The 17150-nt window shown below is 34.9% G+C and overlaps 1 protein-coding gene across 1 annotated transcript; it reads right to left on the reverse strand.

The window, feature by feature from the left end:
- Positions 1-14566: 14566 nt before the first annotated feature.
- LOC6645021 (proton-coupled amino acid transporter-like protein CG1139) lies at positions 14567-17138 on the reverse strand. The gene is made up of 9 exons (XM_023177162.2): positions 16979-17138; positions 16443-16586; positions 16222-16372; positions 15987-16108; positions 15679-15905; positions 15470-15600; positions 15235-15413; positions 14994-15169; positions 14567-14908 (listed from the first exon to the last, which is right to left on the reverse strand). Exons 1-9 carry the CDS (start codon positions 16981-16983, stop codon positions 14649-14651), a joined length of 1395 nt encoding a protein of 464 aa, XP_023032930.1. The 5' UTR covers positions 16984-17138; the 3' UTR covers positions 14567-14648.
- Between the last annotated feature and the right edge of the window lie 12 nt (positions 17139-17150).

Consider the following 17150-nt stretch of genomic DNA (forward strand, 5'->3'; position numbering starts at 1 on the left):
ATTAGTTCGAGAGATTCATTTCAAGACTACTTTTTAAATGACGAAGAGTAACTGCCACACGAGAAAATCTATGCCTTTTTTTAGTTACCCATTAGATTCTGCAATAAATATCAGCTCACTAACCCAATTTCAATGGAATATATAATCTTTAATTTCTCAAAATAATGGAATCTGTCTATTTGTGCGTAACAAAATGTCACAATTTAGAAAATACATCAAGAACTTTGAACTTTTCCATGGGGATTGACCTTTATGAATTTAATTAAATGTAAGTGTTTAGAGCTTTATTTTTATTTAAATTAGATGTAAATATTTACAAGCAGAAATCAACTTCTAGAGAATTTTTGGAACATTTCTCTTGGTTTCATCTTTCAACGATTTCGTTAGATGGAATTCCCAAGAAGCTTTCGGTCTGAAAAATGTATATGAAAAGTTTGCGATTTAAATTCGTTTCATGAAAGAACTTTTACTGTAGGAAAGAGGGGGACGGGCGAAAAAAAACGTGTCTGTGTGCCTTTTTTTTCCCTTTAATCCTTTACCATTCAGGCTGAACTCATTCACCTTTTGCCCTTTCACCTGTTCATCTTTTCCCTTTCCTTTGTTTTTAATTCTTCTTTTGTTGTTGTTGTTGGTGGTGGTGTTGTTGTTGTGAATGTATGTGCTTTGACCTTTGCATAAATCCTCGAACCGAATATAAAAAAAAACCAATTTAAGTTTTATTTGGTGTGTGTGTGTGTTCTTTTTTCGCCTTTCTTCAGCGGATTTTTCAATCCGTCCTACTTTTCATATGCATATTACAGCCATTTCTCTTCTGAGCCTTGTTGCATGTTTGTCCTCCTTCTCTTATCCATTTGCCCGATCTCCCACATGCCTTGCCTCTTACTTCTTGTAACATTCCGCATGCAAAACTGTGTCAAATTTAACGCCTTCGGTAATGAATTTGTAACAACTTTTTATTGTTGTGCTTTTGCAACATGGAGACATTGCAGCCGCCTTGCCATGCCACGCCCCCATCTCACCTCCTACACTTGGCCACATGCTTGCCAATGTTTTTTTGTTATGGGACAACAATAAAAGGGAATAAAAACAACACAACTCACACACACAGAGAGAAGAAACAAAAGCACAAAACTGTGTTAACAAGGCTAGAAAGAGAGAACCAAAAGAAGCCATAGACGACGACGACAACGACGACGAAGAAGAAGAAGGACGACGAGGACATGGCGAAAAAGGGTAAAGAAACATCTACTGCCATCCTCTGTGCCTGCTGGCAAACAATGCGTTTTGCATTTTAGCAACAATTTGACACAAATTAAAATGTGCAAAAACAAAACAGAAAACGAACGACAAACAAAAAAATGTATATATATAAAAGGGAGAAAATAAAAAGAAAGGAAAAGAAAAGCGAAAACGGAAAATATCTGCCACTTGCCAAATGGGATTCGTTGAGTATACGCACAGTACTGCACGGCAAAGGCATAGAGTACTCCGTGTCCATGTGCTGGCACATGTCTGGCATATTTTAGCTACACCCAAACGACCTACACCCCATATCCCCGGCCCTTGCTGCCAACTCCCCCTTCCTTGCCCTGTCTCTCTGTGTGTTGTTGTTGTTTTGGTATTTTCTTTTTTTTATATTCTTTTTATAGTATATTTTCTCTACAATTTTCCTTTTACCCTACGTCTCCTCCTTGCCCTGCTCTGCTTTGCTTTGCTTTACTTTACTCTGCTCTGCTCTGTTCACCTGAATGAGTCTCTCGCGGCTGTATCTTCATTTGCCTGTTGGAGCCCTTGCAATGAAGTGGAAATATGTCAACAAGCAACGGAAGTTGGCTTCAGCAATAAAAAACACTCAGAGCTAAATTTTACCCCACCCATCAGCTTCTTGCCTACACATTACACATACGCCCCGTTGGCACTGCCAGTTAATGCTGTTAGTTAGGTGAAATGAATGAAGAAATGAAGTCAGATGCGAGATAAAACTAGTTGACATACTTTATGCATTTGCATGGATAACATTTTCTTTAATTTCCTTTTGGGGTCCATGGGTAAATGTAAAAAGGTTAAGCACAGAAGCTAAGAATCCATCAATAATTATAATCAAAGATTGTTTGCTTCTTAATTCAGTTGCAGTAGGCAAAGGTCAAATTATTTCCTACTTCTGCCTTCAATCATGTATTCCTCTAACATTTTAAAACCATATGCTCCAAAAAGTATGCAATAATAATATGAATGAAAGCACAACGTCAAACGATATCGCTTTACATGACCCAAAAAATAATGAAGCTCTAAAACACAACAATAAAAGTTACTGAAATACAGTAAGAGAATCTGAGTCAGTGCAAAAGTGGTTGAGAAATATCTCAATTTGAAGGTTCGTCGTCGCCCTTTTGTATGGCAAAAGGGAAGAAGCGCAAGGCGGCTCAGTTCCATTGTGGATTTTTATAGCCAATGTAGATACACACAATTCTTAAACTTTAAGAGGACAAACAAATTGTCATACACTGAGAAAAACATATCGGGCAGATAGTTAAATATATGCTACTATTTAGCTGCTTACTAGTGGATTCTCTTTATCTATTTTAACATGACTTAAATATTATTGTTCCTCATTGTCTGTTGATTTAATTAAGACTTTCTTTCAGCTGTATTTTATTTAAGTTGCTAATTCGAGTAATTAAAATTTTCAAACTCGCCAAGCAATGTGTTAATTCTCTTATTGATTTATCCTTATTTGAATTCTGTCATTTAAAGAGGATTAAGTAATACATACATACGGTTAACTCAATATGTTGACCCTTTTATTGGTATATAGAGATAGTTATTTGCCATAGTTTAGTGTTTAGTGATTCATGATAATGAGGAGAGCGTCAGGATTTGTCGCACTGATTTGGCCAACAACAGCTAGAAATTGCAATGCAAGGCCTGTTTCCTGTTATCCTTATAGCATGTCCTGGCGCTGTCTCTGGCTCCGACTGTGGGTCCTGCTACACGCTGTTGTCGTCGTCGTCGTCGTTTTGTTGTCGCACTTCCGTTGCGCCCTGTTTAACTTTTTGTGTGCAGTGACATGAGCGCACATAAATTCGACCCCGCTCTAACCAACAACTAGCATGAGATTTGTTATATAGTTCCACTTGTCCTCCCGCCCGCCCCTCTTTCACTCTCTTAACATTACTGACCTTCCCGGTTGGGTTATATTTGTGTGTGTTGGCATTTTGGTATTTGCCATTTATCTTTGGCTTTATGCCAGCAACAACAACAACAACTACAACAACGATGAGAGAAGAGAGTAGAGGAAATGCTTATTTGTTGCGAGAAATTGAAGTTGGTTATGGTATATCCTAGATCCCTCATAGATATGTATGAGTGTTTTTGTGTGTGTGTGTGTTTCTTTTTTTTTTGCAATAAAATGCGAGAGTTTATTCTATACCCGGTCATATCTCAAATGCCTGAAATTCATTCTCATTTACACTTCATTAGCTTTCGGTCCCGGCTATGGGCTATGGCCATAATGCCATAATACAAATCGAATTAAAATTACATAAAACAATTGCGCATTATTCAATTAACAATAGTATTAAATGTTGCATAATATTTGCATTTAGTTTTGCCATTGGTTTTATTTTTATATTTGTTTTGTTCGTCTTTTTTTTTTGTGTCTCTAGCGCTCTTAAAATAATTACAGGTAACAAGATAAATAATACGCAAAATGAAAATAAAATAGCAATAATAGAATTTAACACAACATTTATCATACATATATATTTAGTAATAATAAATGATGGGGCTAATTAAAACAGACACTGGCAGTAAAAGAGAAAAATAAATTCAATCACTTATTTTTGCCAATAAAGAAATTTGTCATTGCTAAATGTTATGCATAATTTGAGCTAAGGTCAATCGATTTTTGGCTTATAATCAAATAGCCGTGAAACAATAACAATAACACTCTGGAGATTCGCATGAAATCCTACAGAAATTCACTGTTGAACCCATAACGCTTTATACTTTCCATGAATTGTGGGTATTATGCGATTGTATGTATTTCAGTCAATCGTTCGTGTGAAATTTCACAACAGGTCGCTTAAGCATGTAGAAAATCTTTTGTTTGTGACTTATTAGTATTTAATAATCATGGAATTTCACAGTACGTTGCTTTAATGAAACAATATCGACTTAGAGTTCACAAGACCTTCTAATCGCTTTGCTACTGTTCTAGCCAATATATAGATACAAAATTTCATAAAGTGTCATCATCTGAGCTCATACTTTTTTAGGTAAACACTTGTATAAAAATTAAAAAATTCAAAGAACGTTTGGCTCCAAATTAAAGCTTCATAATCTGTTAAAGTCAGAAGAATCAAATGGCGATCCCTTGGTTACTTTAGAGATTCTCAGCCTACAATTTGAATACTCGATTATGCACCTCTTAGACATTAGACTACATGTTGGATAAGTTTAAAACAATCGAATCAATCAGTTGGTAGATGTAGATTTCATGGTTTGGCTTTGACATAATTGCCAAAACAGCTGGCAATACGATTAGACTTGTCCTTGAGGAGGAGACGTCATTCGCTTAGGGATATGTACATATAGATTGCTGTATTTGTGTATGTGTTAATAATATTATCGCAAGCAAGTTGAAATACTTGAAATGTTCCAATGACAAGCAATGACAGTTATCGCCCTCGTCCCTGTCCTCGACATCATTATTATCATCATTCTCTAGCTCTTGCTCATTGCGCTATACTGATGTTTGGTTCTTGCAAACGGCAACCACGGATACGATGAGCAACTGTCATGTCATGGAGCGCTGCGAAGCGCGCGTATACTTGGCATGTCAACGGTCTGGTTTGGTTTGACTGTTCTGGTCTGGTCTGGTCTGGTCTGGCTTCTGTTGCTTCTCCATCTTCAGCTCCTGCAATCATCCTCTCGATCCGAAGCCCTAAAACCCATAATTTATGCCGCATGTTTGCCATAACTCAATGGCTGCGACGACTACAACAACAACGACGACTACGACTACGATGTCGACGACGACCTGCCCTTCAACTCAAACCCAAACTACAGTCCCTCTCCACTCTCTTCTTGTGTAAGTGCGGTTGATGAAGCTCAATCGATAAATACAATTCGCTTGCCATTGTACTCGGCCCCGGCGTCGTACCACCATACTTCTTATCCTTCGACTACTTTTCATTGGTGCGTTTTTTGGTCGCCATCGTCGATTGAGCGAACAATTGTTAGATGTTGCCCAAGATGAATTGCCTGCAATTGTGCACATAGCTTGCCATTTGTTTGCCAACTACACACACACAAACATAGAACAGCAACAGCGACAGCAACCAACACCAACAGATTTTCAGCATCTCAACTCTTGGGCTTAGTTCGATAAGAGACTAAAGCGTTTGACAATGTTATCGAGAGACTGTAAATCGCACATCCCGCAATCTAGACCCAGCTGGGGATTCGAGCATGCAATTCCTCCAATTTTTAAGGCCGTTAATAATTATGGTTATGTTGCTAATGGCAATCGATTTGCATGGCTTTTCTGCAAAATACACAAACACTCACACACATTTACAATGTGCGTATGTGCATACGTATGTGTGTATGTACATATAGTTTGCAGAAACCAACCGCAGGCCACTAATTAGCGAAAAAACACGCAGACATATGATTTTCACATTTGTTGTAATGTATTTTAATATCCTTCGTTCCAATGGCATAAGAGGAGGCAACCAAAACGAAATGTTTGTCGAATTAGGTTTTTCCATGGAAAGAATCTTCTATAATGAATTAAACAGCGTTTCCAAAAATGTAGGTTAAACAGTTCTCTCACCCATTTGTCGGTTTTTTGTTCAATGAATGTTTATGTGAAATGTTGCATGTTGTTGCTAGTCATGATACTGCTTCGATAGTCAATCGATAAACAGAAATCGATAATTTGCACATTTCTCTTATCGATTTCTATTTCCAATAAGTTTCGGTCAAAGCAAGCTGTGAAAATTTAACTCAATTCAGAATTGACATTAACCAACACCTTAGATTCCTGAACTTTCATTTTCATTTGGAGTTCGGAAGGGAGCAGACTTCAGTTCTTCCTCTCCTAACATAATTAATATTTTAATTTAAAATTCTTTATTCGTTTTAAAGCGACTGACTTGGGTTGCCTTTTCCCAATTTAATGTGATCGAATTGGGTTCAACGATTACCATTTCAATTTTCCTTGTCTTCTATTTCTTGTAATGCCAGAATAGATGATTGATTGGCAAAGAGCATTTTCATTTGTAAATCGTGCCTATTAAAATTAGTTCGTTTATTCTCGAATTTATTAATGACAATATTCCTTAGTAATATATGTTTGGGATGTTTTGCTTCCTTTTTTTTTTAAATAAAACGCCAATTCGTTTTTATTTTCCTTTTTTTGATCATATTCCTTAAATCTTTGATCTATAAAGAACTATATATTTCTTAAGTATATATTTTTCCTTATTCTTAAATTAAATTTTGTAAATTTTTTTATTTTTTTCTTATTTTAAATTAAAATGCTTAAATCGTTACGATTGCTATTCCCCATCTTACCAGCCATCTAAAGTATGTAGGTTTTTTTTCATAATCAACAGCCGAGTCGAATAACACATGTTATAAATTTACAAATTGTATCAAAAGCATATGGTTCATGTGCATATACCAAATATATATATTTTTCCTTAATCTTAAATTAAATTTTATTAATTTTTTCTTATTTAAAATTGAAATTTCTAAATCGTTACGATTGCTATTCCCCATCTTACCAGCCATCTAAAGTATGTAGGTTTTTTTTCATCATCAACAGCCGAGTCGAATAACACATGTTATAAATTTATAAATTGTATCAAATGCATATGGTTTATGTGCATATACCAAATATATATATTTTTCCTTAATCTTAAATTAAATTTTATTAAATTTTTTATTTTTTTCTTATTTAAAATTGAAATTTCTAAATCGTTACGATTGCTATTCCCCATCTTACCAGCCATCTAAAGTATGTAGGTTTTTTTTCATCATCAACAGCCGAGTCGAATAACACATGTTATAAATTTACAAATTGTATCAAATGCATATGGTTTATGTGCATATACCAAATATATATATTTTTCCTTAATCTTAAATTAAATTTTATTAATTTTTTTATTTTTTTCTTATTTAAAATTGAAATGCTTAAATCGTTACGATTGCTATTCCCCATCTTACCAGCCATCTAAAGTATGTAGGTTTTTTTTCATCATCAACAGCCGAGTCGAATAACACATGTTATAAATTTACAAATTGTATCAAATGCATATGGTTTATGTGCATATACCAAATATATATATTTTTCCTTAATCTTTAATTAAATTTTATTAATTTTTTTATTTTTTTCTTATTTAAAATTGAAATGCTTAAATCGTTACGATTGCTATTCCCCATCTTACCAGCCATCTAAAGTATGTAGGTTTTTTTTCATCATCAACAGCCGAGTCGAATAACACATGTTATAAATTTACAAATTGTATCAAATGCATATGGTTTATGTGCATATACCAAATATATATATTTTTCCTTAATCTTAAATTAAATTTTATTAATTTTTTTATTTTTTTCTTATTTTAAATTGAAATGCTTAAATCGTTACGATTGCTATTCCCCATCTTACCAGCCATCTAAAGTATGTAGGTTTTTTTTTCATCATCAACAGCCCAGTCGAATAAGACATGTTATAAATTTAAAAATTGTTTCAAATGCATATGGTTAACGTGCATATACCAAAGTCTCTAAACCGACTTACTTCATTTTTATACCCTTGCTGAGGGTATTATAAAATTGGTCAGATGTTTGCAACGCACAGAAGGAGACGTTTCCGACCCCATAAAGTATATATATTCTTGATCAGCATAAGAAGCTGATTCGTCCGTCTGTGCAAATCAACTTGAAGCCGCCATCTTAAGAGGTATCGGAATGAAACTTGTTATTTAAGCTACTTATAGCCCGGAGCAGATATAGTATGAAAATTGTCAGGATCGGACCACTATATCATATAGTTATAGAAGAAACATAGATGAAGAAATTGGAGTATCTCTATGAAATTTACTAATATGATAGTTTTGAATATAAGACAACCGATCGCGAAATTTTAATCAGATTGGATAAAAATAACACAAGTTACAGTAAATATAAATCGGCTCTACTACGTTATTGCTTGAAATCCACAGAGCGCGCCAATCGCGGCATGCAGCATGGGGAAGAAGAAAAGGAAATGGAAATGATATTTGGAAGGTTTCGTCTGGGGATTGATGATACAGAAAACAGAGTTTGGAACATGTAAAATTATTATGGCCAAGGACTGCAACGGTATATAAATTTTGGCACAGCCGAAGTTAGCTTCTTTGATATTTTTTGTTTAATGTTAAAAAAAAATTTAGTAAAAAACCCATCAATTCTGACTGAGGTCGGGATTAAAATTATGGATACCCTGCGACGATTGCATTTTGTTTTAATAAAATCTGTTCAGAATTAACGGCTGTATTTTTACTACAAATTCAAAAAAAGTGGTTCCAAGTTTGAAGTTTTCCTCACCTGACGATAACATTGCCTCACGAAAACGTCATATCGTTTGTGGTTTATAATTTTATCTCAAGCAGTGTCATAATACATACATAAATTGAAATTGACTACAAAACTTTACCTTGTACATAAGTATATCAATATGAGTATTGAATATTTGGTAACCTATTATGTCTATTATAGTTTTATTTCTTTTTCGATTTACCTGTTATTTTACACGTGATGAGTCGCATATGTATTAATGTGTAGATTTTCGATTGTAACTAAGGTGAAATCAACGGAATTTTACGTTTACCCCTAACTCGCTTAACACACATGGCCACATGGCGTATGATTATTGCGTATACGCATTGGGGTCACTTTAACATAATGAATTATGCATGGAGGGCATTCATAATAATTTTTGCGGTGAGCCCTTCAATAAAAATCAGCGTTTTTTCCTCCCTACTCCACTTTTTCCATATTTCTTTTCACTCCCGTTTTGTTTTTTCCCTTTTTGCTGCTGTCGCTTTTGTTGTGTGTGTTGTTTTTGTTGTCGGTGCTCATAAATGTTTAAGGCACCTGCACCGGCAGTAGCAGCTGCTCTAACCATACATGTGACCCTTTTCCTTGCTCGTCGTATGATGTGCTAAAGTGTAGACCACAATTGGCCCGAAAAACGGAAACAGGGAAAACAAAAAAAAATACAAAATGGAATACACCTTTCGTTGCTTAGAGTCATATTAGCAACAATCAATGAGCTTTTCCTATTCCCCCATATTCCTTTCACCTGGCCCTATTATAGTTTCATGTATTCAAAGCATAAATCACATGCGGTTAAGAATCATTGTTGGTATGTTGCCGACTTTATGTATTCATGGCAAATGTTCGCGCGCGCAGGCAGGCAGACAGGCAGGCAGTCAGCCAGGATGCTGATGGCGTTTTACGCTTTCCAAAATGTACGAAATTGTTGGCCCAAAAATAAATACAGTAACCTCAAAACAATGCGACGCTTGTCGCTGATGCTGGTGCTCACTCATCCACCCACACCTGCTTTAGCTGCTCCAGCTACCCACACCTTTCCGTCTCTTCATTCCCTACTTCACATCATCTTGTTGTTTTAGCTACGTGTGTGTTTAGCCTAGCGTAAAATAAATCATTTTGTTGCGGCAAAATGGAACAAGAGCGTGTTTGGGGAATGCGAGAAAATGTTACGATAGCTACTACAAATTGCCTCAAACCAGGCGGTAACCCTGCAACATCCATGTTTCCACCGACACCCAACGCCAAACACCAAAGAAAAAAATTAGTTAAATGAATAAAAATGAGTCATTTGTAAAGAGGCGTGTGCGGCAAATTAAGCAGTTGGCATGCTAAAACTGCGTAAATATGTAAACACGGAGATGGCAGCATGGATGCAAGCCATGGATGGTTGGATGGGTGGATGGATGGATGGATGGATGGTTGGATGTATGGATGAATGGAAGGTGTACTAGATAAGCCAGCTTAGAATTCAGGTTAGAAGTGTATCAAATTGAACGAAATGTGTGTGTGAAAATTTACCAAAAAACCGTAATCTTTATTAATGGAACAAATTAGGCTAAAAGTGGTTAAGTTTATAAATCAGATCAGACCTTGGGGAGTCCCCAAGGCTTCTCTCAGGTTTCCTCCAGGTATCCTTTAGGCTTCCTTAAAGCATCCCGTAGACTTCCTTAAGGCTTCGGGCAGTTCCAAAGGTTTCTTAAGGGGTCGTAAAATATTGCACCTTTAAGGGTCTAGACAGAGATTGGGCATATTCATATAGACAGATGACTCAATGAGTTGGTCTCATCTTGCTGATTAAGTAAATAAATATAAAGATTAAGTAGACAATTAAAATATAACTTGACTGTTAAGGTTATTATGAGTTATGGATCGGCTATAAGCCTTAAGTTTATTATGAGTTATGGATCGGCTATAAGCCTTAAGTTTATTATGAGCTAAGGCTTACAGCCGATCCATATACCTTATCTACCGAATCTATTGTTCATTTGATAATATAATATAATGAATATGCTTGCTTATTTAAGTTAACAGAAGTAAACTGAGAGTTTTTCTATTTTGCTTTGCTGTTTTTAGCGTCTGACATTTAGACGGCTCTTGTTGCTGCTAGTCGTATTATTACTGCCACAATAGTCGGCACGGTTAAAAGAAATCGATAAAATATAATGTAATGAGGTTAGGTTTCAATCCATCCATTCGATTAAGTCCAAGGTTGCACATTTCCCTTATCGATTTCTGTTTTCAAAAAGTTTCTGTTAATGTCAGCTGTGCCAATTTAACTTAAAAAATTTTTTAGTTATATTTTTTCCTTATTATTAAATGAATTTTCATTTAGTTTTTTTTTATTCCTTTTTTTTAAGTTCTCAATCGTTTGTAATTTTTCCTGATTTTTCTAATGAGATTTCATGTTTTGCTTAGTGTTTTAGTTTTTAAAAAAGGTTTTATTATTTTAGCCAGAATAATGCAACGCATAAAATATATATTCTTGATCAGCGAGACGAGACGACAATATAGAATGTATTTCTTAAATGCTTTGCGTTACCTCTTAAGTTTGGCTAATACAGTGCTATTGATAGTGATGTGACGATTTAGAATCGATAGCCAGAAATCGATTGTGTACAATGTGAGCACCCAACTATTTAAGGTTAGCCTCGTTCCATCAAAGCTTTCATTTACAATATGCTTGTATAACATCATCTGAGATACTTTCTTGTAACTGCATAAAAAACGGTACACAACCTCTCTAATTATAAAATATATGTACTAGTTGATATAGTAATTGGACTGGCACTAATCCAGTCTATAGCATTTCCTGCTTTTTGACGTTAATTCAGAAGTGTTTTAGTGAAGAGCTTCACAAAAACCACAAAACAATTGTTACAGCCTTTCAAAATCAAAACTGAAACATCAGCGCATGACCACATTGAATCAATTATTAAACAATAAGCTCTTCATAATCGCCATTTCGCTGACTTTTTAATCCCATCCAACCAACAAAACGCTTAAGCATTACATGCTAAAAAGTAAAAATAAAAATATGTTTTTTATAAATGTACATACATATAAATAAAAAAAAATTTATATATATATTTAAGGGAATTATGTAGCTCATTTTGTTGTATTTTTTTTCAATATTCACATTATACATTATTCATTAGGGCAAAGATGAAACGTTGTTTAAATTTGAACAATAAGCGCCATCATAATCATGGCTCAAAACTGTTTGCACCACCAGTAATAAGAAAATGGAAAAAATACGCTATGCTATACATTTAACTCGATGGTATCGACACAGTCAATACCCTATATCAATTCAATTAATCTGTATGTTTTTTAAACGTTTTGAATATTCGACCAACAGATTTATTTCGTTAAAAGGAATCAACTTTTTGGCTATTGTAACTAATATAAATATCTTGCCAAATGATGCAACAAGTCAACCATACTTTGTAGGTTCCTCAAATGACATTAGTTACCAAACATAACTTTGTATACTTGTCACCAAATTTGAAGAAGTAAGAACAATGCATCGACATTTCTATTGCAATATCAAAATGTATTATATTATTTAAAAATATATAAAAAATAATTCAATTATTCAATTATATTTTCTACCTAACCATTAGAGAGGAAAATAAAGCTTTCAAAAGCAGCACAAATCAAACTTTAAAACTCTATGAGACACTAGTACAAGTGGATATGCCCTGCTTTGTGAAGGGTATATGTCTGTATATGTATATATTTAGTAATAAATGAGATTTTATAATGCCAGCAGCTTGATCAAACAGCACTGAAAATTGAATAGTAAGCATTATAAAGCCTGAAGCTTTTGTGTATGCGTTTTTTTTTTTCCCCTGTTTTGGCATAGTATTTAGTATTATGATAATGATAATATAAAATTAATTTTCTAATTAACTTTTAGTAAATGTTTTAAGTACAAGTTTGTGTGTACGTGTGTGTGTGCGTATGTATATATGAAGCAATATCAAATCCAACTGCCCATACATTTGTTTACCTAGCATTTGTGCGTAATTCAATTCAATTTCCACCCGTCCGGAATCAACTGCCCGGAAGCACTAAAACTTGCGCTACCCTGCACAAATATAATTAAACTGCTCGAATGCCAAAACGCAAAGGCAAAATAAAAAAAAAAAAATACCAGAACAGAACAGAAAACAGAACAAGGGAACAGAATGAAATAAAATAAAATACAAAAAGCACAACAACAACAAGGAAAAAAGGCAAACAAGAAATAAACTTGTCATTTAATTTGCCTGGCTCAGCTCAAAGTGAAAGATTTCTATACAAATTGATAAGGAACAAGAAGCAATTGGAGAATAGAGTGCTACAAATGGAAGCAGAGGCGGAGTGGGGCACGGAAGGTTGTTAAAGGTGGCCCCCAGAACCAATCTATCTATAGAGTGCTACATCTTCTTCGTTTGACTTTGCGTTGGCTCTTTAAGCTTTCGTTTTGGGGTAATTGAAGACCTTCACTTGACATAGTGTTAAATTTCACACGCTCCTTCAACAAGCCAGCCAAGCTACCTTGCCCTAAAGGCACCCGCCGGTTATCCCATAGACATTGACTAACCGACGGACTGAATATGCGTTCAGACTCTTGCGGCATCTATGCATTTTCTATTTTGTTGTTGGCATTTTGAAAAACGCTCATAGAAAGACGAACAACAACTAAGGGAAAAACAAAATGAGAAGGAAAAAAAACGAATGTTGTGTTATTTCCGTCAAAAGAGTAATTAAACGTACAAAGCAAATGGCATTTCAACACATTTGTGGGATGAAAAGAGGGTGGCAACAGTATCAGACAAACCGCGAGGGTTGCCACTACAGAAACGACTGCTTCTAGACATATGATTATTTTTCCGGAAATCTTTCCGGACAGACAATGTGTGGATAAGTTCGAATTCTATTTAGTTTTCTAAATATTTGAAGGATTAAGAATTTCTTAGAAAAAACAGAAACGAAACCGTATTTCTTAAACAAAATTAATTAAAAACTGATATAAGTTATCGGATTATGTTATAAGCTTGTTGCTATTTTGTTAATTACACATTCTTCAAACAACCGAAATAACCGAAAGAAACTGTGCCACTCTCGTAAATGGCATTCAGGCATTTTGAGCATTTGGCTTCTTAGGGTCGTCCCCTATGTTTCTCCCTAACACTACCTCCTACCGAGCCTCTCTGTGGCTAGCCTTTAAAAGGCAGCAGGAACGAGTGAGGACAACGGCAACAACTGGAAACAAAGATGGCTACGTTTGTCAGTGTAACCTGTGAGCTAAAACATTGTAAATAAAATGCAGTAGGAGAATTCGGTAGAGTTGAGTGAAAGGTGTGGGTGTGTGCATGGGGTTTTGTGGTGGAGGGGTGCTGGGAAGAGCTGGTGTAAAGGCAAGAGTCCTGCTGCCTGCTACCTGATGTTTCTGTCTGTCCTCTAGTCCCTCCTGCTGTCTGTCTGGCTTACTGACCTGCGGCGCTTTTGTGTTAATTGCGGTTGCATTTAATTACAGTTCGTTGCACGTGAGTGTGGGGCATGTTTCTAACAGCCTCCCTTGCCCGCAATCTCTCCCCCTTCATCCACCCAGCTTTCTCTCTCTCTCTCTCTATCTGCTAGTTGCATATTTGAGTTTGGCATACATATATTGCATTGCATTTTGCCATACACACACACACACACACACACATAGGGTGAAAAGGGGGAAAGAGCGAGTTCAAGTCGGAGTAAGTTTCTTAACTTGCCTTTTAATTAAAATTAAGAATAATTTTTCAGATTGCTTTGGCTTTGGAATGATATTAGGTACTACAAATAGCCCTGATTATTTACCTTTTGCTTTCCATATGTCGCTCTGTGTGCTTAGAAGGCAATAATTATCCTATACTTAAACTTGATTTATAAATATGACCCTTTTATATGTATGTATTATTTATAAGTGTGTCAGTGTTGGTGTGGCTTATGTGCATGTGTGTTTGTGTGTATTGTATATTTGCATATTTGTACAAGGCTTAAGTTAATTTCCAAAATTTTCAATCAGTTTGTGGCGTTGGCCTATAGACCGCTATAATATCTGTGATGCTTACATAGGTTCCAACCGCACCTCCGAAAATGCCAAAAGCTAATAATAATAAATTAAGAATTAATTTATAGCGAAACGCTCCATAGCCCAAATCATAATGCACACAAATCTGGAGTAGAGCTGGAAATATGAGACCCAAGAATGATAAGCAGAACGATCCAACCAGCGAAAGGAAAACCGATAGATCCGGTATGGCAACGGCACAGGCAACTGCAAAGAAAAATTTAATTTTATTTTTTTTTTTCAAGTTTTTTGAGGAATTCAAATAAAATTTGCGCTATTTAGTTAGACTTACAAGTTAGGAGGACAACCACAGCTCTGAATATCAATTCATATAGCGAATGCTTTGATGTGTCTTTGAATTTCTTACTCAAATACTTGTGCCATATAATTTGGGCAGTGACATAACCCTGCAGGGCATATGAAATCCATGTCGTTATAGCAAAGAAGATCTTTACCACCTGGGCGAGTCTGGGATTTCCAAAAAAGTGATATCAAATAGTGAAATTAAATAGTAATATAGAAAAAAAACATACATTTCTGATTGTGGTATATTCAGCGTAACGCTTCCCAATGATTCTGAACCATATTTCCAATAACCAGAGAATCCCAAGAGTATATATAAACCCAGGACAATGGACATGCCCATATTCATAATGCCAAAAGGTCGCACATAATCTTTAGGATTGGCCATATTTTCCTCAATGGCAAGAATCTATCGAGAATTAACTTTTACAGATGATCACAAAAACTTTAGTAGCTTAAACTTACCACGCCCACAGCTTCCAAGGCAAACAGAACTGTTCCAAAAAATGTTGGTAACTCTGTAACACTTACAAAAGCATCTCGTGTGCTTAATGGTGGCAAATCCTCAAATATATAGTACAAAATAATTCCAAAACCTGACAGGAACAATCCAAGTTTTCATATACATATGTATAACTAAAATAAATATTGTCATTGTTTCTTGATGAACTTACCGACAAACAATAGCAAATTTGCTGCAGTCGAGAATGGAGCAAGCAATTTTAAATTCCGTATACTATAGATCAACAAGAGGGGCACTATTATAAGGCACATATGCAAACGTACATCCCAAACAACCAGATATTCATCGACCAATTGTTTAATGCTCTCCGCAATGAATACAACATAAACGCAACAAATTCCAAAATGATAAAATGCCAAAAAGCCATCGACAAATGGTCTGTAAAATTAAATAGTAGAAAGTATAATCGAATATATGTATCTGTACGATTAATGAATATGACTAATAACTTTGACTTACTTGGCTATAGGAGCCAAAAACCGCAGATAGGGTGGACCATGTTTCAAGCCCAAATACATGGATTGTGAGAAGCTTACATAGGGCACACGCTGACGTTTGCAAATTATATACATGCTGGCGATCTGAAACAAATAACAACAAATAAATAAATATTATTAGAAAATATTATTATCTAATGCCATTTTCAAGTTGAGACCTTAGACTTTAATTAGGGCTATAACACTTTGATGCTTACCAAAATATGTAGGCAATAAAGGGCCAAAAGACCAATAATTAAAGTCAATATTGTTCCATTGACATAGCCAGCATGAGCATAGGCACTGGGCATGGCTAATACACCTGTGCCCACAGAGGCCTTGAGAAAATGGGCAAATGTCTGCCAGTTACTGGAAAATTTTAGAAAATTTATATACCAATATCGAATCATATACATACATATATGCATGTGTAACTTACGTGGTAGGATTCTTGACATTGCGATGTAAATGTGGATCATAATCATCATTAACATTCGAATTTTTATTGTTGCTAGTTGGTTTTGTTGTTGCTGTTGTTGTTGTTGTTATGGGATATATAATCGAGATATCTTTTATGTTGCTCCTAAAAATTTAATAATATTATAAAAATATGTGATTTATTATGAGAACATAAATTGATTAAAAACCGAAAAATACAATTGTAAAATATTATATCTCTCTTCATCTCTCTCTCTCTCTCTCTCTCTTTCTCTCTCTCACTTTTGGTGTTGTTTGTTAAATAATTACGGTAATTAAATGCTTAAAAACGCAACTGCTTAGATATATAACTAAAAATGTTTATATATGTATATGTATGGTATATATGTATGTATGTTTTTTTGAAAAATGTTTGTTGTTTTTTTGATCAGATGATTTGTCATTTCATGTGGTTTATACTCCAACAGTTAGCTAAGAGTTTTATGATCAGTTCTTTTTTTTTATTTTTTAGAATCATCTTTTATAATTTTAACTCACTGCATATTGTCAGTTGTGGAGTAGCCCAAGAGTATATTTGATAAAGCTACTTGAGTATATAAATCTTTTACTGCATAAAAAACACTTGATAAAAAGCACTTAAAAAAAAGCAAAAAAACAAAAACAAAAAACAAGTATTTAAAAAACAATACGGGATGATATGTACTTCTTC

Source organism: Drosophila willistoni, assembly GCF_018902025.1.
Source record: "Drosophila willistoni isolate 14030-0811.24 chromosome XR unlocalized genomic scaffold, UCI_dwil_1.1 Seg105, whole genome shotgun sequence".
Lineage (NCBI taxonomy): Eukaryota > Metazoa > Arthropoda > Insecta > Diptera > Drosophilidae > Drosophila > Drosophila willistoni.